A 27986-nucleotide genomic window follows, 5' to 3' on the forward strand; every position below is an offset into this window, starting at 1 on the left:
CGTTGAGTAGGGGTTGGGGAAGGTGACACCAGGAAGTAACACTGGGGCCAAGAGCTGCAGGAGGTGAGGGCGAGAGCAGGAAACTGGCATAGAAGCTGCCGCGTGGTGGTCCCGGTGACCGATGCCGGGGGGCCTGGCCCCGGGCTGGAGGCAGCGGAGGTGGAGGGCGGTGGTGGGATGCTGGCGTATTCTGCTGGTACAGCCCACAGGATTTACAGAGAAGTCATGAGTACCTCTGAGGTTTCCTTACTGAACAAAGGGAAGGATGGAGAGGCCAGTGGCTGAAAGGAGGGAGAGCGTGGGCGGAGCAGGTAGAGGACAAACGGCCAGACGTCAGCGTTGCACATGTTGGCCTTGCCAGGGAGTTGGGGGGGGGGGGTGGCACTCTGCAGAGGTCAGGGCTGATGACATCAGTTCGGGAGCCAGTGGTATCCAGCCGGTGTTGAAGCCACAGCTCTGGAGGATGGCACCAGGGAATGAGTGCAGATGGAGGAGAAGGGATGAGCCCCGGGGGGCTGCACCGTCTGGGGACAAGGAGGCAGTGAGCGGCCGTGGTGGGGGGCAGGGCGCTGCGGCAAATGGGCACACGGGTCAGGTAAGTTGAGGACGCGCTGGATGTGGCTACGCGGAGCCATAAGGGTGGCCCCAGTGGAGCAGTGGGGGTGAGGGTAGTTACAGCCCGACGGGAGAAGGTTCTAGCTAGAAGGGAATGTGGTGGTCACAGGGGTGTCCGTGCCTGTGAACGCGTCAAACGCCACTGCATCACGCGCGATTTAGTTGGTAAATCCTAAGGTGTGTGAATTACACGTCAATAAAGCTGTTGCTGAAAAAGGAAGAGGGAGGGGCGCCCGGGTGGCTCAGTCGGTTAAGCGTCCCACTTCGGCTCAGGTCACGATCTCGCGGTCCGTGAATTCAAGCCCCGCGTCGGGCTCTGGGCTGATGGCTCAGAGCCTGGAGCCTGTTTCCGATTCTGTGTCTCCCTCTGTCTCTGCCCCTCCCCCGTTCATGCTCTGTGTCTCTCTGTCTCAAAAATAAATAAACGTTAAAAAAAAATTAAAAAAAAAAAAAAGAAAAAGGACGAGGGAGGGAAAGGAGTCCGTTGCGGGGAATCCAACCTGCGGAGCCCGTTGTGCACAGGGGAATGGCGTGCACACCAAGCTACGCATTGCACGGAGACGCGTTCCATGATGGACTGCCCAACAGTGCGGGGTGGATAAGACACACCTAGGCCTTTCTTTCTGTCATAGGTGCATGTGTTGGGGGGAAGAATGTACATTAATTTGGCTTTGACTTACATGTAGAGATACTAGGAAATATATTCACAAAGTTCATGAAAGTGGCTATCTTGCTGTCAACTTTCCCGTTATCGGTTGGATTTCTGAAGCGTGTAAGTGTATCTCGGATCCCGATGAACACACCAAAGAGGAACATTTAAAAAGAAAAAAAAGTAGGGGCGCCTGGGTGGCTCCGTCAATCAAGCGTCCAACTCTTCATTTTGGCTCAGGTCATGATCTCGCAGTTCGTGAGACCCAAGTCCGGCGTCGGGCTCTGCGCTGAGAGTGGGGGGCCGGCTTGGGATTCTCCCTCTCCTTCTCTCTCCCCGTCCCCTGCTCTCGTGCTTGCACGCTCTCTCCCTCTCTCAAAATAAATAAACATTTAAAAAATAATAATGATAATAAAAAAAAAGAAAACGTGGAAGTGGAAAAAAGGAATTGGAAACAGTGAGTGGAAACACCCCTTTCGAGGAGCTCTTGGAAGAACGTCAGGGCCTGGAACCACAAAATCCAACCCCATTCTCTGACCGTATGTGCCGTTTGAGGAAACGGAGGCCACGGCAAGTCATGTAGCCTCTGCCCCCGGGTCTCCTCGTGCTAATAGTACCTCCCACTCCCAGGGCTGACGCGGCATTAAATGAGCGCGAGAGCTTGGCACAGTGACTAGCCTGGAGTAAACGGCCGTTATTATTAGTAATATTATGAGTATTCGTATTTTATCATCGTCATTATTTTATTATTATTATTTTATTACTGCTGGAATCGTTATTACAGCCGGCTGCTCCCGTCCGCTCTGGGAAGGTGGTCTGGGTGAGGGCCAGCAGCAGGGCCTGCTCCCGTGACCCTTTCTGGTCTCTGGGGCCCAGGCTTGCCCCAGGCTATAGGGATAGTGTCCCCAGTCGACCAGGGCTACGCTTTGTCTGGTGGGCCTGGGTCCCACCTCCTTCTCGGTGTCCCCAGCCTCTGCAGCAGGCACAGAAGGGCTATCGGGGATCACGTTTCTCATTCGTCCACTCATTCCTTGACATTGATTGTGTGTGCCAGCCACTGTGTTGGGTGCCCGGGGTGGGGGGGAGGGGGGTCACAGGGTCGAGTGGCACCAGGCATGGTCTCTGTGCTGGTGGAGCTCCCAGTGTCACGGGGACACAGACTTGGAGCAAAAAGCCATACCAAGGGGAAACTGCAGCCATGGGAAGAGCTCTGAAGGCCAGGCCACAGCCCAGTGCATTGGAAGACCAGGAAGGTGCCCCTGAGTAGGTGACCCTGAGCCAAGATCTGAAGGATGAGAAAGAGCTAATCAAATGAAAGAGGGAGCAGTGTTCCAGGCAGATGGAACAGCATGTGCAAAGGCCAAGTGGTGAGAGGGGCAAAGTGATGCAGAGCATGTAAAGCGAGAAGCAGCCAGGATGGCAAGAGGGACCTGCCCCTTGAGATATGGAGGCTGGAGTGGGACCTTGGTCTCCATCCCTAAGGTAGTGGGGAGCCTTGGCACGATTTCAGGCTGCCAGGATGCTATGACCAGATATGCATTTTGAGAGTAAAAATAACCCAACACTGACAAGTTTTACTCTGTGCCAGGCTTGGTCCTGAATGCTTTGCTATTATCACTGAATTCACACGACGTGTAAGGTAGGAACTATTCCCGTCTTATAGATGAAGGGTGCTCTATTAGGTTACATCACTCAGCAGGGAATCCCCAGCGAGGAAGTGAGAACTACTGGGCCACACAGCGTTCATTCAACCCTCACTACAACCTCGGGAAGTAGGTACTGTTATTCTTTCCACGTTACAGGTGGGGAAACAGGCCCAGAGAGGTCTAGTAAGTTGCCCGGGGCCGCACAGCTTGAAACCCGATTCGAGCTCGGGGAGTCCGGCTCCAGAGTGTCCATGCCCTCAACCACTGCCTCTCACTGCTTCTTGGAAAGTGGTGTGGGAAAAGCTCTTGGGCCACCGTGTGGCGAAGGACGAGGAGGGGACGCACAGTGGAGGCCGGGAGAGCGAGGACAGCGGCTCGATCGGGGACAGCTGTGATGGAGCGCACTCAACACAGCCAGTGGGGGCTGCGCGGGGGCTGGGGTGAAGGTGGAGCCTGGGGGACCCTTGGGTTGGCTTGGTGCAGCTGCGTGAACAGGGGACTCATTGGCTAAGATGAGCGGGGAGAGGCGGGAATACGACGGGGTTGGTCTAGGACACGGAGGGTTGGGGTGACAGAGGGAAGTCGGGGAAATTTAGGCCCGCAGGGCAGATGAAACAGAGGCAGGGGGTGGGATGAGCCTGTGAAGGAGGACAGAGCAAGAAGTCGGGGGCTTCCCACGCCAGCCCTTAACGACCGTGTGGGGTAGAGGTGAGGCACTGACTGTGCCAACCTTGCTGGGCCTGGTAACGTGGTTAGAATGGTCACCGTTGGGCGCCTGGGTGGCTCAGTCAATTAAGTGTCCGACCTTGACTCAGGTCATGATCTCATGGTTCGTGAGTTTGAGCCCCACATCTGGCTCTTTGCTGTCAGTGAGGAGCCTGCTTCGGATCCTCTGTCCATCATCTCTGCCCCCCCTTCCCCACTGGTTCTCTCTCTCTCTCTCTCTCTCTCTCAGAATAAATAGACTTAAAAAAAAAAAGGATGGTCACTGCTCAGCAATGTGCAGCATCGGGCCGGGGCAGGGCTGCTCGGGCAGCATGTTGGGGAGGGCTGGTGGGTGAGGAGACTGACACGGGGGAGGGGTGCTCGGAGCAGCTATGCCAGGAAAAAGAGGTGGCCACGGGGAACGACACGTCCAGGGGCTCGTAATTGTTTCCGTGGAGGAGCTGTGGGCCTGTGAGCCGGGGAGAGAGGCCTCAGGAGAAACCATCCCCGCTGACATTTTGATCTCAAGCTTCCTGCCTCCAGAAACTGTGAGAAAATAAATTTCTGTTGCTTAGGACCTCCGGTCTGTGACACTTTGGTTACGGCCGCAGGAGCAAACGAATAGACTCGTTGGCAGGTCAATGGGACAGATTCAGGAAGACAGAGGGAGAGAGAGAGAGAGAGAGAGAGAACAGAGGGAGGTTGAATTATCCACGCAGTGTGAAAGCCCTGAGAAGGTGGCCCGGACTCGGCCTCTCCATCATGGAGAAGTGCGTGCAGATGAACACAAGCGTTTGGGGGTGAGGAGTTTCCTAGCTGGGACCCGAGGGGAGCAGGGGGCGGTTAGAAGAGCTGCTGAGGGGGTGCCCGAAGCAGTCGGAGACCCTCCCCGACAGGTGGTTCGAGCTTCCCAGCACTGTTTCCGGGGCCAAGCCAGAGGGCATCTGGAGGGCGGCTGAGAAGGATTCTTGCCAAAGGGGGTTGGGGACAGAGGCAGCGTGGAATCTCGGCGAAGCTGAGGGACCGGGAGGCAGACACACAGGCAGGGGTGAACATTCTCGCCCTGGGCTCCTTTGCACCTGAGTCTTGTAAAGCTGCAGGCTGGGCCCTCTGGGAAAGCAGCCCTGTAGTCTGCGGATGGGCCTGAGAGAGGGCTTGGGTATTGTTGACCTTCACAAAGACAATCAGGTTGTCTGAGCAGGAAGGGACTTCTATCAGCCTGGCCAGAGCCTCCTAGCACAGAAGGCCCAGGGAGGGTGAGAGGTGGCAACAGGGGGGCCCAAACCTTGGAGCTCACCCTGGTGGGGTGGGGACCTTCTCGAGCCCTAGGGGTACCTCCTCTAGCATCGGGCACTGCAAGCTGCCAGTTCACACCGACCTGGGGGTGCACAGCATGCGGTTCCTTTGACTCTCACGCAGGCCCATGCCAGCCACCGACCCCGGAAAGCCAAAAATTCAACACAGAGATACCGGTTGCCCTGATCTAGGAACACACAGACCTGGCCCAGGAAATAGTCCGTCCATGGTGAGGAACACGGTGGCCCAGTGCCTGGAGACTCTGACAATGCCCGCCCTGAGCCCGTAGCCTGGGGACGCCCAGACCTCTGGCCTCACCTCCCACCCTTTCGCAGCCAGCTTGGCAGACAGAATGGGCCTGGATCTGACGCTCTGCGAACACAGGCAGGCCCCTTCCCTAACTGTAAGGCAAGAAGTGGCAGTGACCATCACCCAGGCAGAAATGCTTACTTGGGACCTCATGGCCAGGCCTTGTGGCAGTCGGGAGAAGGGCTGAAGTCAGCCACTGAGTACTCACCTGTCTTGGCATACCACCGTTACTAAGAGGGGAGCTGTATGGGCATCATGCCCGCTTTATGGATGAAGAAACCGAGGCCCAGGGAAGCACCTCACAGTGAGTTAGGGGCAAGGCCCAGCTCTCCCACTGCCCCCTCCCTTCTTCCCCTCGCGGCAACCTGTGGGGAGGTACTTGGGGCAGACCCCAAGGGCCCTGGGCCGGGGTCTTCTTACCTGAGTCCTGTGGCCTGCTCCCTGCCTGCATGCCGCCTAACGGGGGTCCTGTGGCTGGCCCCAGGAGCATGGCCAGCCTAGCAGAGCAGCTCAGTGTTGCGGGGAAGGGAGGCCCAGCCCACCACGCCGACCGCCTGGGGCCCCATGTATATTTAATGATGTCTATTATTCCTGTTTTGTCTCCGGAAAGGAGCCTGAGCAGCTGACGGAAAGCTGGGCAGTGGGCCTGCTCCACACTCCAGCTGGATCTGAAGACCCCAGGGGAGCCCTCTGTGCCTCCTGCCAGCCCGGTGCCTGGTAGCCCCACAAAACCTGTTACCATTCACTCCCAAGAGGCACACCTCCTCCAGGAAGCCTCCCCTATGGCCCAGAAGACCCAGCTGGGGTCCGAATCCCAGCTCTGCACTTAGAAGCTGTATAAGCCCAGGGCAAGGTGCTGCCCCTAGAGAACAGGCTGCTGTGGAGACAGCTCCACACCGACCGTGGCACGCAGCGAGGACTCTCCAGGCCAAGGCCTGTCCACCTCTGCCTTCCGAGGCAACGGGTCTTCTACCCAGCCACCTTGCTCTCCCCTGTGAGTGCTCAAGGACCTTCTGGGGATGCAGCTTACCTTGGCAGCCAGGCCCGGCCTCGGGAGGTGCCACACGGAGAGCCCACAGCCCCCGGCCAACCTTCTAGGGCAGAGACCGCCCTGGAAGACCCCACATTTTCCTATGTACCCCGGACTTGGGCCTGCTCTTCCCCAAACCAGGCACCACCCCCCTCTGGTCATCACGCTCGTTGCTGGCCCTGACCCAGCCTGGCCACAGACTTCACCAAACCGACAGAATTGTCCTCAGTCGGAACAGGAATTGTTTTCACTCTTTATTTCAGAAAGGAGCGCGGAGACCAGGGGCTTAGAGAAAAAAATACAGAAACCAAAAGCCAAAGCCTCTGCTCCAGGTGTCCCTGCAGGCTCTGGGTCCTGGGGTCCGTGCTGGGCAGGGGCTGCCCTCGGAGGGCAATACTTAGGACTCCTCAGGCTGAGGAAGGCATGAGCTGGGGCTTACAGCCACCACGAAGCAGCCTGGGGCGGGGCCGAGGGTCTGTCCTGGGAGGCGCCCTCCCCAGGTGCCAGCAGGCTCTAAAGGGCCAAGGTGCAACAACAGTAACTACGGCTTCCAGGGACCCGGGCAGGGTCAGCTCCTAGCCCCAGCACCAAGCAAGCCATCGATGTCAGGCCCCGGCTGTGGGGCAGCGGGCAACTTGCTCCCCCCGTGCCTGAAGGGGGCCAGGGGTAGGGTTCCAAACACGAGGGGCCAGTCTCATGGGAAATGCCACCAGACCAGCCCAGGTCCCCCAACCATGTCCCTTTGCCCCAACACTCTTCATCATCTGCCTACTGAAGAAACTTCTGGAGACAGCAGAGACTTGAGAGACCCCTTCCTGGGGTGTATGTATTTGTATTTTTCCTGTTTGGGCTTTGGTGCGTCCTGCTGGGGCCGACTCCCCAGGGAGGCAGGGCGGGCAGGCAGGGCGCCCAGCAAGAGGTACTACTTCTTGACAATCTGGATGACATCTTCGTGCTCCATGGTGTGGGTCAGGCCCACCCGCTGCGGGCTGTACTTGGTGCTGGTGCCCTAGGTGGGGAACAAGGCAGAGGGGCCCTGTCAGCCTCTGCACTGAGCAAGGCCAAGGCTGATAGCTATTACAGGAGGAAGGTGGGTGGGTGTACACGTTACGGGGATAGGTGAATGCCAGAGGCTGAGTGGGGGCCCCATCACTGGCAACACCCCCCCCCCCCCGCCCCCAGACAGGAGGATGTCCCCAGTGGACTGGCCATCCCCGGATCCCAAGATGGGAGAGGCCCAAGTCCAGTACGGGTCACCACGCACACCCCGTAAACTGGGACACCACGCGGAGTGGCATGAGCGCCTTGCTTCTGCCTAACCCGGAGGCTATGCTGGGCATGACCCCGGCCCTCCTCCTTCCCAGAGACTCACCCACACCAGCGCGTACTTGAACTGGCTGGCAAGTGACCGGTGGATGCGGTGGCACTGGGGGACGGGAGAGGGTAACGGTGAGATGAGTACCAAGCCCACCGAGCCTAGCCACACACCCAAGCCCAAGGCCTCCGCCAAGCAGCAGTCCCCAAGGCAGGTGCTCACACAGCACTGGCCTTGTGAACACCACAGGCTCAGTCCACAGGCGGTCTCGTGCATGGCTGCAGGCTCTCCTGATACTCCCACTTCTAGGTTGGCCCAAAGGCCATGGAGCTCACTAGAAACGTTCTCGAAGCCATCAGAAGGTCTGGACCTGGCTGTCGGCAGGCTTCCGCCGGCCTTGCCTGAATGCCAACCCTGACAGATGCTCCTTCAGACGGGTGACGGTAGTTTTCAGGTCACCCCACCTCAGCCTGGAGTCACCATGCCTGGCCACTGTCCCCCGTGACCTGGAGCCTCCCATCCATGACATCATCCGCCTCCACCTCAGGAATCCCAGAGCTCTTAAAGGAAGCTGGAAGGAGGGGAACTTGCAAGGGCGGCCAGCTCTTTCCCGGAGGCTGGGGGCCCCGGGTTGCGCAGGGGAGGGGGGCTGGGGAGACAGCTTCTGTGGGGACGCTGAGCCTGTAAGAACATTTCCTGAGCACATACGGGCAGCCGACCTGACGGGGCCTCCTCTAGGTGGCCGTGGTGGCCAGGACACTGCTGCCAGTAATGAGCACAGAGACCCACACAAGTGGTTCCAACGCTATTTTCTAGAGCAGAGAATGAAATCCGCCGGCCCAGCGGTCGTCTCTGGGTTTTATGTCCTCCTCAGCTTGACCCACAACAATGGAGCAGGGCCGCACCCCCGCAAGGACTCCCCTGGGACCCTGACAGCTTTGGGAGCACGGAGCGGGTGCTCCTGCCCTCGAGGCAGACAGGGCGTGCGCCCTCCAGCCTGCCACAGGCCCCACCGCACCCTAGTGTCTGTGACACTAGGAGCCATTTACCACGGGGCTCGGAGAAGTTTCTCCGCACTCGCATCTCTAGCAATGGGGGACAACGGCAGGTCACGGACGGCCGTCTTTTCTACTATGGGAAAGAACGTGTCGTTCGACGACAGGAAGACCACTGCTGCTCAGTGCCCACTGTACCCCCCCCCCCCCTTGAGAGCCCTGCAAGGTCCTCTCTGCCTTGGGGGCTTACGGCCCACGACCCTTTTGGAAGCGAGGCCTTTGTCAGCTCTCACTGAATCCGTACCGGGGCCTAGGCTGGGTGCATCGCAAAGGCCCTGGGGGTGGGGGTTCAGTTACCCCCAGATGAGGAAACTGAGGCACAGGGAGGCTGACACAGGATGGGGGAGAACCAGAACATGACCCTCGGTCTGCCTGGCTCCACTGTCTACCTGGGGCCCCGCTGCCAGCATCCAGGCAGGCCTGTACTATACTCTGTGGCATCTGGGACAGTTGGGTGTCCCGGGAGGGAAGCACCTGTGGGGAGGGTGAGCAGGGAGGAGGAGGCCAGTCCAGGCTCTGGAGCAAGGCCCCCAGAGCCCCTCCCCTACCCCACTGGACCCTTGTCACCTCCTACCCCTGTGCAGCTGATGACAAACAGCCAGCATTCCCCACACTCACCCCTGCCTCTGGGCCTTTGTACCTATTAGTCCCACCGCCTGGAAAACCCTCTCCTACTGCTATCTCCCACTTTTCTTCCTGGGAGTGGCTGAAGTCCGACATCCTCTTGGGCAAGCAGCCAGGGCCTGAGAGGGTTGAGGAAAGTACCCACAGAAGGTGCAGGGTAACTCCACAGAGGGCCAGCACATGGGGGCACCCGTATCGACAGCTGCCGGGTCCCCAAGAGATACCGCAGCAGTCACAGGTTCCCCAAGAGACACCTCAGCAGTCACAGGTTCCAAAATAGGCCTGCAGCGGCAGGGACGCCCCCCACGCCCCCCCCCCCCCCCCACCCCGCCGTCATGAGGAGTGATCTAAGGGATGCGGCTCCTGCCAGGCATGCTAGCGTTCAAGGCCGAGCCCTGTCCTTTTGCTTCAGGAACCTCTAGCTGGCAGAGGCCTCGGGCTGGGCTTGCTGACTGAATGCACGCATGAGCCCAGACGGCAGGCTGGCCCACCACCTGCCACAGTACACATCCTGAGAAGAAATGAGCTAGATGGAAAACAAACCCCCAAAAAACCAAAGCCTAAGAAGTTGCCTGTGTCGACCTGGAGTATTGTTCCAGGCGCTTGAGCCATCATTTGCTCCCGCAGGGCCCAATACACCTCTGAAAAAGATGGTGCAGGGTCACATTGAAGGGACAGGTGACAGCTGTGCCTGCAACAAAACTCTAGACACAGAATTGCACCCTCCTCTCCCTGAGCCCACAGGCTCAGCCCAGAGCCCCTCTGCCTCAGGACCTTTGCATACCTTGCACCCCTGCCTAGGAGGGCTTCCACCACCCCTAAATCTTCACTGTCAGGTCCTACTTGGTCTACAGGCCCCCATGAGGACACCTCCCCCCAAGACCACCTGGCCTCTCTGTGTAGACTCAGGGTCACTCCCCGTTCCCTTACTTTGTTCCACTCCCCCTTATGTGTGACTGCTTAGCTCTGGGATTGGGTATTTGGCATCTTTGACCCCGATGGACCCTGTTCTGACAGGAACCAGGGCTGCTTTATCGTTGGTGCTCGATAAATGTGTGTTGAGTGTAAAAAGCAATCAAAGCCATCCTGGGCTGGGGGGCAGGATGTGGGAGCAGGGAGGGCTGCTGGGGGCTGACTGAGGGACAGGAAGCCAGGAGGGGCCGAGGGCATGGAGGCAGTAGCTCTGAGCCGTAGGCACCGGGGAAACACAATGTGGAGTGACAGCACAGAAACGCCCCAGGGCAGTGGCTCTACCTGACGAACACCTGCACAGCTGTGGCTCTGAGCCTGCAACACCCAGACGTGACAGGACAGCGACGACCACCGCTTCCTGGACACCTTCCAAGTGCCAGGCGGCACGCTGACTATTCACACGCTGGACCTCCTTCAACCCCGCCCTCTAACCACCACTGGGGTAGAAAGTGCCAGCCCTGCCGGCGGGAGAGGCCTGGTGGCTTCATACGCAGCAAGGAAGGGGGCCCGGGATGCAACCCCAGGTCTAACTCCAGAGCCCGCGCTGGGCCACTCTGCTATTGAGCCGGCGGCATCGAAGAGTCAATGGGAGAACCTCAGCAAAACCCCGCAGCAGGGACAGAGAGCTCCCTGACCCCACTGTCCCGACAGGTCTCGGCAACTCACCACGTGCTCCACGGAGGCCCCTTTCCGGAGGATGATGGCATCTGTGAAGTCCGGCCTCTCTGCAAAGGTAGAGGGAGGCAACCACAGTTATGGCCCCAAGCTGCTCTGTGCCCTTCCATCAGGGGACAGAGGCCCTTCCAGCCCCTTCCAGCCTTGGCTCAACCTTCCCCTCACTATTTGGCACACTTGCCCTACAGGTCCTCTTGCAGGGTTCTACAACCTTGACTTTAACACAGAAAATAAAAATAAACCCACATCCAGGAGGGCCGGCAACCCGGTCAGCCATGAGAATAAGTCCAGCCACGTGAAGCATCTGGATGGAACTGGTAAGACATGGCAGCCAGCTGCCGGGGACCGGTCAGAGCTGCTACATCTCCTCCCTTGCTGACAAGGTCAAGGCTGATGCAAAGTGCCAGAACTCAACTGCAAGGTCACAGGGTGTGTGAGGTGTGCAACCAGGGGGAGGGGACAGAATGAAGGTTCCTGTGTATTCACTGGCCTGACCCAGGGGGCGTGCTCCTGCTCGAGGAGGCTGGGAGGGGGGTTACTACTGTAGCCAGTGGGGAACCACAGGACAGCCTCTATCCCACTGCCCCTCCCGGCCTCAGCTCCCAAGGAATTCATCAAGACCAGCAGTCCCAGGAAGTGGCCCTCTGTACTGTAAAGGCTCAGCCGAGGTCTCTAGCAGCCTGGGGTAGAGGGCGGTGACAATTCCGAGATGGGAGAAAAGCTGAGATCTATACGGGACAGGCTGAGCCAGGGGCACAGCGTCCACACGCAGAGCGTGGCCGCCCTATGGGAGGGTGAGGCTCAGCCTGTTTCCTGGGCCACAGCCGCCTAACTCACGTCCTCTCTTCTTGGTGTAGATGCAGGTCAGGGCCAAGTACTCCCAAAGCATCTCAAGCAAGTAGTCCAGGTTCAGCTTCATGCCGCAGCTGCCAGGGAGGAAAGCGGCCGGTCAGAGTAGCCCCATGGGCTCTGTTCTCGACAGTGAGAACTGCTTTCTCACTGTTGCAGGGGACAGCCTCCATCTGGCTGGCCCGGGGACAGAGGCCGGCGTGGCCCATATGGGAGCCGTGGGGAACTGAGCCTGTAGTCCTGAGGGTGGCTCGACACTTCAGCTGCCAACACCTCCGGCCACCACCACGGTCACGCCCAGCAGAGCTCAGCAGTCTCTCCTGGCGGTCCCGTTGGCATCTGTGGAGGGCACGTGGCATCTCTGAGGGACACAGGGCGCCAGGAGGTGGGGCTTCCCTCCTGACACCTGCTGGAAGGAGAATGCCGAGCACAGCTCAGCCCAGGGGGGGTTTTGTTGAGGGGGTGGCTCCTGGCTTGATCGTTTGTAGAGGCATGAGCCTGAGCGGGCACCTTGACCTCCACTGACACGCCGCTGGCATAGCAAATGAACGTGTGGTGAGGAGGTGACCTCACGCCCTGAGAACCGGCACATCCTTGGGCAGCCCCTGAAGGCAGCCTGGGATATAGCGGCAGGAGAGGAACTGAGGCGGTCTTTCAGGAGGGATGCCAGCGCTCTCCTGCTCTTGGCGGTAGCTGGCAACGCCTGGGAGGGGGTCCGGGACCCTCACCCATCATTTGCACCAGTCACCCTGCCCCCTTGGCCGCCCAGCATCTGGTTCCCCGTAAGCCCTGCCTCAGTGTGAAGCTACAGACTGCCTTGTGATAGCCGGGAAGCCAGAGAGCGGAGCACACAGGTCGGGCTGCTCCCAAGGAGGAACTTGCAAGGACACTGAAAAATGAACTACAGGGGTGTCTGGGTGGCTCAGTCGGTTGAGCGTCCGACTTCGGCTCACATCATGATCTCGCGGTTCGTGAGTTCGAGCCCCGCGTGGGGCTCCGTGCTGACAGCTCGGAGCCTGGAGCCTGCTTCGGATTCTGTGTCTCCCTCTCTCTGCCCCTTCCCCACTCACGCTTTGTCTCTGTCTCACAAAAATGAATAAACGTTAAAAAAAAAATGAACTACAGTCCCCAGGACCCACCGCTCCAAGGAGGGCAAGGATGCCCCCCGCCCCCAACCCGAGGACTTAACTTCCCTCTTCCCTCTGCCATGCAGTAGTAGCCGCATCTTCTGGAGGATTAGGAGCAGCTGGCTCACACCCTAGGGATCTCTTAAAAAATTTTTTTTAATGTTTATTATTTTTGGGAGACTGAAAGCACAAGCAGGGGAGAGACAGAGAGAGAGGAAGACGCAGAATCTGAGGCAGGCTCCAGGCTCCGAGCTGCCAGCACAGAGCCCGATGCAGGGCTTGAACTCACGAACTGTGAGATCATGACCTGAGCTGAAGTCGGACGCTTAACCGACTGAGCCACCCAGGCGCCCCTTGGGGTTTCTGAGGTCTGCAGTTAACTACTAAGCTACGAAGCCTGTTAACAATTCTTATCCATTTACCTTGGTAGATGAAATCCTTCTGTTATCTTAACCAGAGCCCATCCCACATCATCCACTCCGCCCAGGCCGATCCAGGGTAGGACCAGGCCAAGGTCAAAGCCGTTACTAAGATGGTCTACTCTGGCCTGGGTGCGTGTGGGGGCTCTGCCTGGCCAACGTGGTGGGGAGGCCTGACGGGCTCACACACACAAGAAGGAGTTGGGACCCTCACCTGATGACCACACTGTTGGGCTTCCGGGCCAGGCGGTCTACTTCTTCCATGGAGATCTGGTCAATTTTGTTATAAACCTGGGATTGAGAAGATGGAGGTGGGTGTCGGGGAAGGAAAAGAATACAGTAGTGCAGGAACCGGGTCCCCAAATGCCACGGCCCTGCCCACAGTGCCTCCCTCCGCGTGCCGGAACACAACAGGGGCAGGGGCCGATGCCAGCGTCCTCCCTCCCCTGCTGCCTCAAGGGTGGGGAAACGGTGCAGGGTTCTGGGACCGCTGTCCCTCCCCAGAAGGGAAGGCTGGGATAGAACCCGGTGTCAAGCTAGGGAGGTCTGCAAAACTCATGCAGCCGCCAGGGAAGAGGGGCAGGGGGGTGAAGGCAGCTCCCTGCTCTTCTTGCCCCTCTGGGAAGCTTGTCTCCCACCTGGGTCACCCCGGGGCCAGCTCCGCCCCCACATGTGCGCCCTAGGGCCCAGTGCCACTTACATACAAGCAGGGCATGTACACCCGGTTGCCCACGATCACATCGATGAACTCATCCGGGGAGCAGTCTTCTCGGAAGAGCACCTCTGCGTTGAAGATCTCTGAGGGGCTCGGATTAAGGGCCATCTGAGCACCAGCAGCCACCAGCGCCCCCGCAGGAGAGGGGCCCGGACAGCCAGTTAGGAAACACAGTGCTGGAAGGGACCTCGGAGGTCATCTGCTTTGGAGGTTTTACAAGCTTTTGAAGTTTGGGGACTGCCCTCGTTTTTTAAAAGGAGCCACGATACATAAAGATTCAATCAGTGGTTTCAATCTTCTCCACTAGGCAAGAAGAAAAATGGACTTGCCAGAATCCCCAAAGCACCTCAGTGGAACCCCAGGCTTCGGTGCCAGGAGCACTGTCTGTGAGCATTGGTCTAACCCAGCTTCCCTCATGCAAAGCTCTCCTCTGGAGGCTTGCATACCTGCAGTGACAGGGGCCTCATCACCCTGCACACAGCCTGTCCCAAGGTGACTTCTTCACATGCTGAGCTGCTCTGCCTCTGGGGCCCTGCCCTGTCCTCCAGCACCCCCGACAACCAGCCAGGCCCCTGGTTCTTCCTGAGGCTTCCCCAGGCCAGGAACCCCAGTCCTCAGGCACTGTTTCCCTCACCATCTCCTCTTCCTTCCAGATGTGACTGGCTGCCAGTGCCTAGTACTTGTCAGGGAGTTAGGAAGCCACTGCTGAGTTCACGGCTCTGGCCCAGCCAGCCTGCAGCTTGGTGAGCATGGAGGCAGGGGGGACAGGAAGTGTCCCATGTCACTACCGCTTTCCTGGCAGTCGCTCGGATGGAGCCGGGGTGGCCTGGGGTGGTCTGTGATCATCCTGGGCCGCAAGGCCTCCCTCCTGTCTCGGGTGGCCCCTCCCCTGCCCTGAGGGCTCTGGGCCCTCCCTTGCTGCTTTTGGGAGGATACTGTACTCATGCAGAATCAGCTGCACCAGCTTTTCTGAGCACTGGGTCAGTGTGACTGTGGAGTTAAAGGAGATGCCACCACCTTTCTTGGGCTGGAGGAGAGAGGAAAGGAGAGCGGCTCACAAAGGGGCAGCTGCAATCATCCCAAACCCGCCCGTGCCTGGCCTCCTGGTGAGGGGGGCCTCACCTTGAAGTAGATGTTGGGCTTGTGCTTGTTGAGGCGGATACCCACTGATTCCAGCTCCTTTTCCAGGAGAGACCTGGGTAGAACCCCCACGAGCCTTCACAGGTGTCCAGAGGCAGGCCAAACGGCTTCCCTGTTACACAGGAAGCCCCTGCCCTTCCAGAGGGAGGCCAATGCCCTCCTACCCACCACTGGGAACCCAGAACGTTCCTTCTCAACAACCCAAAGCTGCTGAGGAGCCTCTGGACCTTCTGCCCGGTTCGAGGGAGACTGGCTGGGCCTGCGACTGGCACGCAGAGGCAGGCCTGCTGTGCCCCTTAGCCAGCAGGTCAGGGCATGAATAAGGCTTCTGTTGTTTGGGCCTGGGCTCCCACTGGGTTCTGGGCAGCAACTGAGGCACCTTGGCCTCTGCAGGCAGGAGCCAGAGCCAGCATGGGGCTCACGGGTGACACAGGCTTCAGTCGGTGCAGCGTACCACAGTCCCCAGCCTCCAGACATCTCCATGCCAGATGTAAGCCACTCAGAGAGGACGCTCCAGGCTGACTGCACGGGTTTAGCCTGTGGACAGTCCTGCTGCTGCTCCCACGTGTGAGAGGCCCAAGCGCCCCTGGATCACCCATCACGATCAGGGACACAGCAGCTGGAGCCACACTGTCCTACCAGCATGCCCAGGGATCCCCACCGCCCCCCAGACATGTTAGCCTGCCCCACCCCCCACACTCCCCTGCAGACCTCTGCACTTCTCCCTTAGTGGCATCCAGCATCATGATGACGACGTCAGCCGTGCGTGCCACAGCAATCACCTGCCGGCCACGACCTTTCCCTGGACAGGTGGAAGGGACACGGTTACACAGTGACATAGGCACAACCCGTGTGACTCCCACCCAGGCCACGGAACCCCAGACTCCTGTCCTCCACAGACCCATCATGGTCTCTGCCATATGCCAGCCCCTGGCTGTGATTTCCTTGCCATTTTTCACTAATCCGTGTGCTGTTTTACTCATGGAGACTTGTTTTAGAAGGTAATCTGACATCCCCACCTCAGGAGAAGTAACATTCTCCTCCTGTCCCTACCCTGCAATAGGCCACACGCTAAGTGCTTCGTGAACATTTCCTCACAACCACCCTATATAGTCAGTGTTATCAAGCCCATTTTATAGATGAGAAAACTGAGGCTTGGTTTGGAGCTCATCACTTGCCCAAGATTACAAAGCTAGTGTGCTATCAGGATTTGAACATGTCTGCCCTTTCTGGAAATGGGGCGATATAACCCACCCCCAATCCAAGGGCTGCAGAAAGGATCACATGAGACACCACAGGAAGAGGTACTTTAGGAACTGCCAACAAAGGTCAGACCATGTGGTTATTGCACCACCACAGAAGTCAGGCGCCTTGCCAAGGTCACAGCACTAGGATCCAGGTAGTGTAGATTTCAACCATGATCTGCCTCCCTCTTTGGAGAATGGGGGGCTGGGTCCAGTGATCTTCACAAGCCAGGGGCCTCCTGTCACTACCAAACATACTTCCCCCACAGGGGCCAGACCACACCAGGCCCCATGATGCTGCCTGGGACAGCAGGTTCCTGGGGGACCATCACCATTTCCACCAGCCCAATTCAAGTAGCCGGGACTCTGCCCTGATGGGGGCAGTGGGGTATGGAAACGTGCAGAGGAGATGGCAACTGGACCCCCAGGGAGGAGGTCCCGCTGCCCAGCCTGGACAGGGTTGCTAAACCAGAGAGGTGGGCACCAACCCGGGCCCTGCCACTTGATGGGCGAAGAGTCGTTTAGGGCAGACCCTTTCCCTGTCTGTCCCTGCGGTTCCTCCTGGCTATGAAAGGGAAATAATGACACTTCCTAAGTCACAGGACTATGTGAGGATTAAGTGAGATAATGGTCAGCGCAGAGCCCGGCACTTAGCCAGTGCTGGATAACCATCAGCTGGTTACCGTGTCCGCAATGCTGCAGGAAGCCACCAGAAGCCACAGGCATGTTCCTATCTCAGAAGACAAAGACAAGGGGCGCCCGGGTGGCTCAGTCAGTTGAGTGTCCAGCTCTCAGTTTCGGCTCAGGTCATGATCTCACAATTTCATGGGTTCAAGCCCCACATCGGTCTCTGTGCTGACAGCGCGGAGCCTGCTTGGGATTCTCTGTCTCTCCCTCTCTCTCTGCCCTTCCCCCAGTCACACTGTCTCTGTCTCTCTCAAAATAAGTAAATAAACTTAAAAACTTAATAAGTAAAAAAACTTAAAAAAATATTTTAAAAAGCTTAAAAAGATAAACTTAAAAAAAGTTAGTAAATAAACTTAGTACATAAACTTAAAAATAAACGTAAAAGAAAAAACAACCCTTTTCTTAAAAAAAAAACAAAACAAAGACAAAACAAAGGACAGGGCCCCAGGACTAGGAGCACGGCCTGAGCTAGCCAGCTGGTAAGGGGCCAGTCCTTGCAGGGGTCTGTCCAGGGACACGCCACGCAAGTGGGAACTCAAACCTGCCACGTAAGCTACACGACCTTGGACAGGTCCCTTCACCTTGCCGGGCCTCAGTCTCCTCGGCTTTAATACGGGGCCTGCCAGGACCGTATGAGGCCAGAGTCCCTGAAGCACAGGGCACTGAACCCACCCCTACCCGTTGAGCCCTGCAGCCATGTCCAATTTTAACGGTGAGGCCAGTACAGCAAATCCCTACAGAAGAGGACGGGCTGGGGTGCAGAGATCCACCCTGTTTCCCACCTGCCGGTTCCCACTCCCTACCTTGTGCTGCACCTTCAATGATCCCAGGAAGGTCCAGCAGCTGGATATTGGCTCCTTTGTACTAGGATGCGGAGGAGAAGGGAAGGTGAAGAGGGGTGACCGTGGGAAGGGCTTGCCTGAACCCAGGACCCCCACTCTGGCCTGCAGCTCAGGGGCTCTGGGAATCCCAGGGCTCAGCCTCGGGGGCCAGGTCCAAGCCTGCTCAGTCTGGCACAGCTCCAGCTCCAGATCCTGCAAGCTGAGGAGCCCCCAGGCACAGACTCTGGAGTTTTTGTAATCCTACCCACCCATCACTGATGGTTAACAGCACCTTACAAAAATATCACTTCACCGCGGAGGCTCTGGGCCACAGGACCCCAGCTACCCGAGGCGTTAAAACTTCACAGGAAACAGAGGGATACAGCCAACCACCACCAAGTGACCCAAGCCGGGGTGCCGCGGGCCAGTGGAGCACAAAGGGGCACCAGCAAGAGTGGCCAGGTGCTGGCCGGACTCCCGGAACCAGTCAGGGTTCCAGGCAGGCATCTCTGGGGTCCCAGCAGCCAGAATCCTCAGAGGTACCACTGCTTGAGAGCAAAGAAGCTCAGTTCAGAACCCCCCCTGCCCCCCCACCCCTACAGGGACACCTCCACTCACGACTTACAAATATATAATCGCAAACCCAAGCATGTACCCTTTCCCCTTCTGGAATCCAGCAAACCTCGACTTACTTCAATGACTCCGGGGATACATGTCAGGGTTGTGAATTCGTAGGACGCAGCTTCGCTGGCTGTGGAGGTCATTAGACTCAAGAAGGTAGACTAGGAGGAAAAAGAGGTCATTGCAGTGAGGAGTCTTGTCCCAGCCTCCTTCGAGAATCCCCACAGGCCAGGAGCCTGCCGGATGCAGGCATCACAGAGACTCCCTCCTCCGCCTCGGGGTGGGGACCTGGGTAGCTAGAAAGAAAACAACAGCTGGAAAGGTCGCCTCTGGCTCTGCCCAGGGCAGGTAGGGCGCCAGAAGGACACTCCATTCCTCGGAGGCCTCAAGGCCCCTCTCAGGTGGACACAGGGACCTGGTTTCTAAGTGGGATCCCCAACTAAATCAGGGGCCCCTCTCTAGCTCCACCAAACCCTCCAGCCTTTCCTGGGCCCCAGAGAACTTCAAACAGGCAACAGCCTGTGGCGCTCAAAGTGGCTGCTCACCCAGGGAGGGGTGAGATATGCAAGGAGGCAGATGAGGTCTGAGACAGAGCCAGACGGCAAGAGAGGTGCTGCCAGGCAGGAAGGGTCTTGGTGGGAACATTTATGCCACGGTTCGCTGTGGGACCAGAGCCATGGCCTGGTGGGGAGTTAGAAACGTGGCTCCCCTGGGCAAGAAACTTCATCCTCTGAGCTTCAGAGTCCTCACGCATAGGCTGGCCATCTGCTCGCTCCCTACCGCATGGGGCCACGTGGGGTTAAAGATGATGAGGCACCCGAGGCGCCAAGCCCCGAGCATGGCGAGACCACGGCGATGGATGCAGTGGCCCAGAGGGCCAGCAAAGCAGTGGGCAGAGCCAGAAGGGGAAGAAAGCCAGCCCTGGCCTCCTGCCCCCATCCTAGTCACAGGACACCTGGAATAAAAAGTCTGAGACGCAGTTGTGACAGGGCCGCCTGGACCGTGCCCCTCGCTGGCAACCGGAACGGCTGGGGGCACATCTCACTCACATATCTTCAGGCCTTGAAGGTAACACTGCCCTCGAATCCAGAAACTCTCCACCCTGGGGACCTCTTAGAAACTCGAGGAAACATAAAAACCTGGTGGGGTAGACAGGTATGGACAGGTGGGGCAGCCCGAGAGCAACGGCTGCCGAGACACTGAGTGATGGCGGCTGGACGCTAACGGAAGGCTCTCTGGCCTCTGCAGTGGGGAGGCTGGGCCCTCCCATGGCTGGAGAGCCCAGATCCCCAACAGGACGGTGGCATCTGGCCACAGGGCAGACCCTCAAGGGCATAGCCCTTGGTAAACAAGGCGGCTTCTCCCAGCCTGGGCTTCTCATCTGGAAAAGAAGTCCTCGGCAGGTAGGAAAGTAAACTCAAAATAAAAGGTGAAAACGGATAGAGTCCATGATAAACACCTGAAGAATTAAAGCCTGAAAATACTTACCTGTCACTCTGTGGGACAGCTATGATCCGACATCTTACTGGTCATATATAGGCAACCCATAAGCATTTGTCCCGCCTTTCCAGGAACTTTTTCAGGCTAACCAGACAGCAACACTGATGAGAGAAAGTGCTACTCTCTTGAGGAACATCAGCTAATTAGTGAGGAAGGAAGAAGAGAACTAGAAAGTCGACATCTGCAGCCACTAACAAAACTCACAGAGGCAAGGACAATTCTCTGGTGGCAAGGACACCAAGAGGATGTCAACGGGGCCTGACTTCTGCACTCTACTGTAGTCACACCTTGCAGGGCACTTTGCAGTCCCCTGGGGTGGGGGCGGGGAGGCAAACGCAACTATGCGGAGGGGAGACAGGGTATCCCTCCCCTTAACCCAGTGGTTCTGGAAATGCAACCAGCTATCAGGGGCTTTCCGGCATGGTGCAAAACGAGGTCTACCCCCTCTCCTATGTGGAACCAGGTCCCAAGTCCCAGGTGTCTACCTGACTTCCGGCTCACAGGAAGAACAATGAACGGACGAAAAGGTTAAGGCACACCGCAAGGAAGCAAGCAGACAAGTGCAGAGCATGGGCTTCCTGTAGGACCACTGTCCGGTCTCTTGAGAGCTAGGGTCTTGACAAAAGGGACTGTTCTAGATTAAAGCAGATGGAGGAATAATACATACAGGGGCCCCACGTGGTCCTAGAACAGACCTCCGTTTGGACAGATCAGCCGCAGAGGTCATTTTGGGGCGAGTGTTGAAATCAGGATACGGTCCAGGCATTAGATGGTTACTATGTTACTGTTAATCTTGTCTAGTGTGATAGATAGTTTGTGGCTCAGCAGGAAAATATCCTTATCCTTTAGAGATAAAGCTTAAATACTGGGGTCAAAGGTCACAAAGCATGAGGTCTGTAATCTAGTCTCAAATGGTTCAGTTAAAACAACAAAAGCCCACTCGCACACGCACACAAATACACACAAATACACACAAATACAAGGAGATGGAGCAATATGGCAAACTGATGGACCCAGATGGCGGGGACACTGTGTTTGTTCTTTCATCTCTCCTGCAAGTTTGGAAATTTCTATTACACAAAACTGGGAAAAACGAGAAAGAGACAAAAAGACAGGGATCTGGAAACCACACCAGGACTGAAGACTGTGGGGGTGGCCAGCTGGCAGAGGGCACGGCTGGGGACAGTCCCACCTCTCCAGAGGGGCTCCTGCAGCGCCGGCTCCTCCTGAGGGGCTGAGGCGGGAGGCCCCTGCGCTGCTCGGCGTCCAGCTGAGGAGTCATAAGCACCATCACTACAGGTATCTGAGCGCTGGCCAGGTAGCCGCACGCCAAACAGGTGCTCGGGTTTGGCACGAGGGTTGAAAGGGGCAGGCCGGATGGACGCCAAGCGGCCTGGGGGGAGGGGGGGGTCACAGTGGCTCCTTTCCAGGGCATTCATCACCCTTGGCTACAGCAACCTTCCCATCCTCATCCTACCTGCACGGATGATAACGAAAACGACGTTATTTCCCGAGCCCGCACAGATGGAGGGCAGGGGGCAGTGCACCCACCCAACTGGGTACTGATAATAAGGTTCAACTGGGGTAAGAGCGTTCCCAAAGATTAAGAAGCACCTGCCTGTCATCGGGAAGGAACCCTTCTGCAGACCTTGAGGCAGAGATTGGGCCAGCTCACAGCCCAGCGCGGATGCAGCATCACGTGTAGGGGTACGTGAGCAGACACTAGAGACATTCCTACTGTCCCCACATGGCGTTGGCTACAGCTCCTTTGGGGGGTAAATGGCAGTGTGCTGACGGCCATTTCTAAAACCCACACCCTAGAGCTGCTGTGCTCACTTGGCCAAACGCGTCCTCCAGAAATACCGGCTCCAGTTCACAAAGATCCACGCACAAGGATAGTGACTACAGCACCGTGCGGGCAAACAAAAGCCTGGGGGCGACCTAGCTACCATGGCAGAGGAGGGAAGGAGCAGACTATTGATGACACTATGACCACAGTGAGGGATTCTAGGCAGCTGTTAAGAGAGGAGGTAACTCTGGGGCGCCTGGGTGGCTCAGTTGCTTAAGCGTCCAACTTTGGCCGCTCAGGTCATGATCTCATGGTTCGCGAGTTCAAGTCCCGCATCAGGCTCTGTGCCGACAGCTCAGAACCTGGAGCCTGCTTCGGATTCCGTGTCTCCCTCTCTCTCTCTGCCCCTGCCCTGCTCACACTCTGTCTCTGTCTCTCAAAAAGGGAATAAACGTTAAAAAAATATATATGTTAAAAAAAAAAGAGAGAGGAGGTAACTCTAATGTATGAATGAGACGGATACCCACGGGGGAGTGAAAATGCCAGGGCCCAATGTAGCCATAATCCCATTTTCAGAGAGTGTGTGTGTGTGTGTGTGTTGTGTGTAGACAGAGCGCAAGATCAACTCCCACCTCCTGTGATGCACTCACCCATCATATAGGCCAAGGGGAAAACAAAACCAAACCCGTACAAAGCATAGCGCTCAGCCTGTAGTTCGCACTCGGGAAGCGAGAGCTCTTACCAACTTCCCCTGATGCTATTCCACCAGCGTCTGTCCAAGCCACCTGGTCATCGTTCCCTTGGCCTATATCTGAGCCGGGGTCCCCGCTTCCGACCTATCATCTGCGCAACAGCCAGAATGATTCTGCTACAAAGTGAGTTAACACCCAGATCTTGGTCTCTAAACAGCATTCTCAGAAGAAGAAAAGGAACCAGGGCTCCCTGGAAATAACGGCCGATTCTAGGGCTGGGGCAGGGAACATACATGATGAGCCTGAGGTATCTCGGTGGTACCAGAAGGTAAGGAAGTGGTTCAGAGCAGCCCTCCTGAACTCCCTGACATAGACTCCACCCCTGCCCTGCATATTCCTCCACGACAGTCCTCACCAGTCTTCCACTGTTTGCTTACTGTCTTTTCTCCCCTAAGAAGGGGAGCTCCGTGTGGGCAGGGACAGAACTATCTTGTTCCCTATCGTATTACCAGTGCCTCGCAGAGCCTGGCACAGGGTGTGCACTCAGTAAACGTTTGTGCATGATGGATGGGTCAGAGACTGAGCGGAGACAGGAAACAATGGTCACCAGGCGGGATGATAAAGGGGTGGGACCTGATCCTGGGGGAGGCTGGGTCTTCTTGGTCCCTGGAGCGAATTCAGAAAGGCGGCGCGAGGAGGCGCAGGCAGTCGTGTTCGGAAGACAGGCTGCTTCCTCCCCAAGGCCCACGCTGACCATCACTGACCTTACCCACAGAGGGAAATCCAATCAGCGCCACACGGGCGTCACCCGACTTCATGACATCGAAACCCTCTCCTTTGGATGAGGCCGATTTGGACGGTTCCAGCAGCTGGGCCCGATACTTGGCGAGTTTTGCTTTCAGCAGGCCCAGATGATACTCAGTGGCTGAAGGACGGAAAGCAAGACAGAAGGTAAGTATCCAGGGTATCCAAGCCCCGTGGGTCAGGTGCAACCCCACATACAACCAAATGCTGGCTGGAAACATCAGAACCAGATGGCAATCGTCGAGGAGATCAGCAAAGAAAACACTCCTTGTCTCAAAATGCCACCTTAGCCTCACTTCATTTAGGATTACAAGCCAGTGTCCTTATTAAGACCGCATGACCCCATGTCAGCACCAGGGGACAGCACCACTCCCTGGGGCGTGCCGGAGGATGTTTTCTGTGGTCAGTATAATGGTGAGGTCCCCATCGCCATTTACCAGACAGGGGCCAGGGACGCCAGTGGCCCTACAAAGTGTGAGTCAGTCTGGCACAGCCAAGAATTGTCCCGTGTTCCATAGGAGTTTTTCACAGCCCTAAGACACGTGTGGAGGGAAAACCTGGGTTAGGAGCACCAGGGCCTAGAGCCTAACTCTCTTTCACAAAAAGAAAACCCCAGGACATTTTCTTACAGTGTTAAAAAACACTGAAATTTCCAGGAATGCGACTGCTGTGTACGTCAAGGAAAGAGTCTAGCATGTTGTGTTTCAAACTTTACCCAGGGGTGCTCACCATCTTGGGATCCCAGGCTGCTCACAGTGATGCCTCTTGCAGGGTTGGTGACCTGAGTCACCAACATAACACACTGTGTGCTGGTGTAGATCGTGGCTAAGCCCACATACCCGGTGATTCTGCCCAGAGGTGCAAATATCTCACTTCATTATAACGTCGCTGTACCTTGGCTGTGCCCCAACATTTAAATATTGAAATAAACGCTATTTTAATTATAAATTACTTTCCCTTTGCTCTGCCTTTGTATTAGGATTAGAGCACAATACTGATTTTTCTCAAATTCGGTGTGTACAAAAGTTGCACAGTGATGGGGGAGTGGTATTTCACAACAGTAAAGGTGTCACAAAATCTTCACTAGAAAAGTGGGCTGTGGCTTAGTAACCTGGTCCCTCACTACTGCTCCAACATCTCCTTCCACTCTCTTTTATTTACTGTATTCCAGCCACAGTGGCTTTCTTTTTGCTTCTTCGGGACATGCTGATACCCTTCGTGCCTCAGGATCTTTGCATTTGCTATCCCTTCCATTTCAACCTTGTCTTCACGGGGCCGGCTCCTTCTCGACATCTGAGGCTCAGTTCAGATGTCACCTCTTCAAAGAGGCCTCCCCATGGGGCGCCTGGGTGGCGCAGTCGGTTAAGCGTCCGACTTCAGCCAGGTCACGATCTCGCGGTCCGTGAGTTCGAGCCCCGCGTCGGGCTCTGGGCTGATGGCTCGGAGCCTGGAGCCTGTTTCCGATTCTATGTCTCCCTCTCTCTCTGCCCCTCCCCCGTTCATGCTCTGTCTCTCTCTGTCCCAAAAATAAATAAAAAACGTTGAAAAAAAAAATTTAAAAAAACAAAGAGGCCTCCCCTACTCAGCCGGAGGGGGCGGTGGGCAGTGTCCCGCAGAGGTAAGTAACCTGTGCTAAAATCCCACCCTATCATTCCTGGCCATTTAACTTTGGGAAAGTTCCTTAATCTTCTTGTCTATCAGTTTCTCAATTTGCAAAGCGGGGACGTTATCAGTAGTAACCACTCCACTGGATTTCTGTAAGGCTTAAAGAAAGCACTAAGAATAATGCCTAGCACCATTAAGCGCCCAGGAAAAATTGGTTATTACCATGATCCACAGTAACCCCTGCCCTTCCTCAGGCCCCCGCTCTGCTCTATGACCCTGTGTATTGTCTTCATGGCTCTTATCACCATTTGAAACTATCTTGTTTCTTTACTTCCCTCACTCAAGTGGGGCAGGATCCCCAGTCTCCCGTGGCACAGGGCAGGCACTCAGGAAACGTCTAACAAGTGAATGAGTGAACGGATGGCAGGGAGAAGTGGTCCAGAATGGGTTTGGCAACCATCAGGTTCATCTGGACCTTCCTGTCACCCTAGGTCGTTGAGATTCTAAGCACCTCTTGAAGGGAAGGACTAAGTCTTAATCCTTAAATCACCTTTCCATCCCCTTTTCTACCACTGCCAAAATGGCAGCACGTCTAGCCTCCCTGCTACTTTCCTTGATCCTGTGGAGTATCATCCACAGGGCAGCTGGTGGGAGCTTTTAAAACAGAAATCAGACTATGTCTCTCCCCTGTTTAACACCCTCCACTAGCTCCCGCTGCCCTGAGAACACAATTCAGACTCTTTCCCATGACCTACGAGGCCCTACATGACTGGCCCTTTCCTTTCCCATCACTGCACTCCAGCCCCAGACCTTCAGATCCTTGAACAAGCCAAGTCCGTTCCTGCCTCAGAGATGTTCGTTCCTCTGCTGGGAATAGTCTTGCCCCAGATCTTTGCATGGCTGGTACCTTCTCATTTTGGCCTCAACTCAAAATGTCCCCGCCTCATGGAGGTTTTCTCTGATCATTCACCTTAGCAGGCCCAGCCCGCCCCTCCACCCTTGCTGTGTCACCCTGGTCTGCCTTCACAGCATGTATTGCTGGATGAAACAATCTTATTTATTTGGTTGTTAGTTTACAGACTATCCACTGGAAGGTCAGCTCCAAGAGGGCAAGGATGTGCCTGCTGTGCTGATGGCCTTAACCAGAGTGCCTAGCACACGATAAGGGCTCTGTTAAGATTTACATCATGAGGGGCACCTGGGTGGCTCAGTTGTTAAGCGTCTGACTCTTGATTTCAGCTCAGGTCATGATCTCAATGTTTGTGAGTTCGAGCCTCTCGTTGGGAGTCTATGCTGACAGTGCAGAGCCTGCTTAGAATTCTCTCTCTCCCCCTCTCTCTGCCCCTACCCTGCTCATGCTCTCTGTCTCAAATAAACTTAAAAAAAAAAGAGTTACATAATGAATGAATGAAAGATGCCCCCAACTTCTCAGCCTCCAGAACTAAATGGAGCCGAGGAAGGACAGACACTGAGACTAGCCACCTAATATCCCCTGCTTTCTGCTCCTGCAACCCCAAAGCAGGACTGGCTAGGCACTGGGCCTCACTCGCCCTGGCCAGTCGTATCCCCCATTACTCCAGATCCTCCTTCTGTTCTAGAATGTTTTAGACCTAGAAGTCCCATGGACACACCACGCTCACCTGGACTCCCATGCTTTTGCCTCCACAGTGCCCCTCACCTGCAGTATCCTCCCCTTAAGCAGCTCAAGCCCCACCTCCTCCTGGAAGCCTTCTTGGGTGTCATCATTTGTTTCTCCCCACTGCTCTTCTCCGGTGAGCTCTTCCAGCCCCTACAATCTGAAGCCTAGATTTGATCCTTCATTATGTGCTACCTCTGTCGGGGGTTTACTCTAAATACTGAGTGCTTCCCATGTGCCTAGTACTTTGCACATGCTATCTAGTTTAACCTAGTTGTAGGCTAAGATGAGACAGGGACAAATGAGGACATTGAGGCGCAAAGAGGTGAAGTGACTTTCCAAGCTTTCACGGCAGGTACTGGTGGCGCTGGAGTTCAAATCCAGGTCCGCCAGACTCGAGTCTTGATGGCCTCTGTTCCCGAGGTGCTGGGTGAAGCTGTAAAAGGGGTACCTCCTGGTGCTGGGTACCCGTAAAAGGGGTCCTCCTGGACTTGCCAGCACAAAGCGGGGCGAGCGCCAACTCCCCCAGGCCCGACCACCGGGAGACCCGGGTTTGAACCCAGACCATGCCTCTCTGGGTCAGATGCTGGCGGCGCGGTGGGATTTCTCTACTCGGTCACCTGGTCTGGCACCAAGCAGATCTCACGGGGATCGTTTGCACTTAGACCAGCGCGTTGGGACCCGGATCCTGCCTGGTCCTGCCTGCCTCGGCGCGCTGGGAGACGAGGTCACGTCTCTGGCACTTTTCTGCGGCCTTCGAGCCCGCTTCAGCTCTATCGCTGGAGTTGTTCCCCCATTTTACGGACAGGAAAACTGAGGCGGGCAGAAAGGAAGGCCCCGCCAGGCCGGCCCTCACCCTTGTTCTTCTGCGTCCGAGCGATCTCCTTCTCGATCTCGGAGATCTTCTCCAGGATCCCCATGGTGGCGGCTGAACCGGGCGCACCGACAGAGACGGCAGCGGCACCGGGAATTCCGCCCTCTCGGCGGCGGCCGAACTGCGTGCGCCCGGAAGCGCACGGAGAACAGCGTCCTCGTGCGCCCGGCGCTCCGGGATTCAGAGTCCGGGCGGCCACGTCGAGCGGAGTGCTAGACACAATTGGTTCCGCCCGCTGGGCCGGCGGGGCTGGCCTCCCCACCGTCGCCAACTAAGAACCGGGGCGGGGCCAGGATGGGCTGGGGCGGGGCCGGGGCGGGGCCAGGCCGGGGCGGGGCGGGGCCATTTTGTACTGGGCCAGGCGCGAGCTGGGCGGGATGCGAGCTTGGGAGACAAAGAGGGAATGTTGGGTGAGGAACCCCGAACTTTGGGTTCCAAGCGCACCTGGCTCTGCTGGTGTCAAGAATCGCTGAGCTGAAAGCTTGATGGCTCTTGTTTTGTGTAGAGGTTGAAAGGGGGTCCCCCTTACCACGTTAACGAAATGTTCCAACTTAACCTTAACCACCTGCCAT

The 27986-nt window shown here is 56.7% G+C and overlaps 1 protein-coding gene across 2 annotated transcripts; it reads right to left on the minus strand.

The window, feature by feature from the left end:
* Positions 1–6491: 6491 nt before the first annotated feature.
* DRG2 (developmentally regulated GTP binding protein 2) lies at positions 6492–27644 on the minus strand. Of its 2 annotated transcripts, XM_007080770.3 has the most exons (13): positions 27397–27622; positions 23260–23420; positions 18586–18675; positions 17876–17936; positions 15853–15943; positions 15124–15196; positions 14938–15028; positions 13987–14084; positions 13501–13577; positions 11729–11817; positions 10883–10941; positions 7623–7676; positions 6492–7259 (listed from the first exon to the last, which is right to left on the minus strand). In XM_007080770.3, the coding sequence occupies exons 1-13, from the start codon at positions 27458–27460 to the stop codon at positions 7173–7175; spliced, it is 1095 nt and encodes a 364-aa protein (XP_007080832.2). In that variant the 5' UTR covers positions 27461–27622; the 3' UTR covers positions 6492–7172. The 2 variants fall into 2 exon arrangements, with proteins under 2 accessions (XP_007080832.2, XP_042822613.1); XM_042966679.1 differs by lacking the exon at positions 7623–7676 and having other exon boundaries at positions 27397–27644.
* Between the last annotated feature and the right edge of the window lie 342 nt (positions 27645–27986).

This window comes from Panthera tigris, chromosome E1 (genome assembly GCF_018350195.1).
Source record: "Panthera tigris isolate Pti1 chromosome E1, P.tigris_Pti1_mat1.1, whole genome shotgun sequence".
NCBI lineage: Eukaryota > Metazoa > Chordata > Mammalia > Carnivora > Felidae > Panthera > Panthera tigris.

Bases quoted from the DNA above. Each gene is read 5' to 3' on its own strand.
- DRG2 (XM_007080770.3), bottom strand. From the start codon at position 27,460: ATGGGGATCCTGGAGAAGATCTCCGAGATCGAGAAGGAGATCGCTCGG. The intron at 15,029-15,123 runs GTGAGGCCCCCC...TCTCTCCTCCAG, and splicing joins AGCCCAACATCTACTTCAAG to CCCAAGAAAGGTGGTGGCAT. The intron at 7,677-10,882 runs GTGAGTTGCCGA...CCCGTCCCCCAG, and splicing joins GGGCCTCCGTGGAGCACGTG to TGCCACCGCATCCACCGGTC.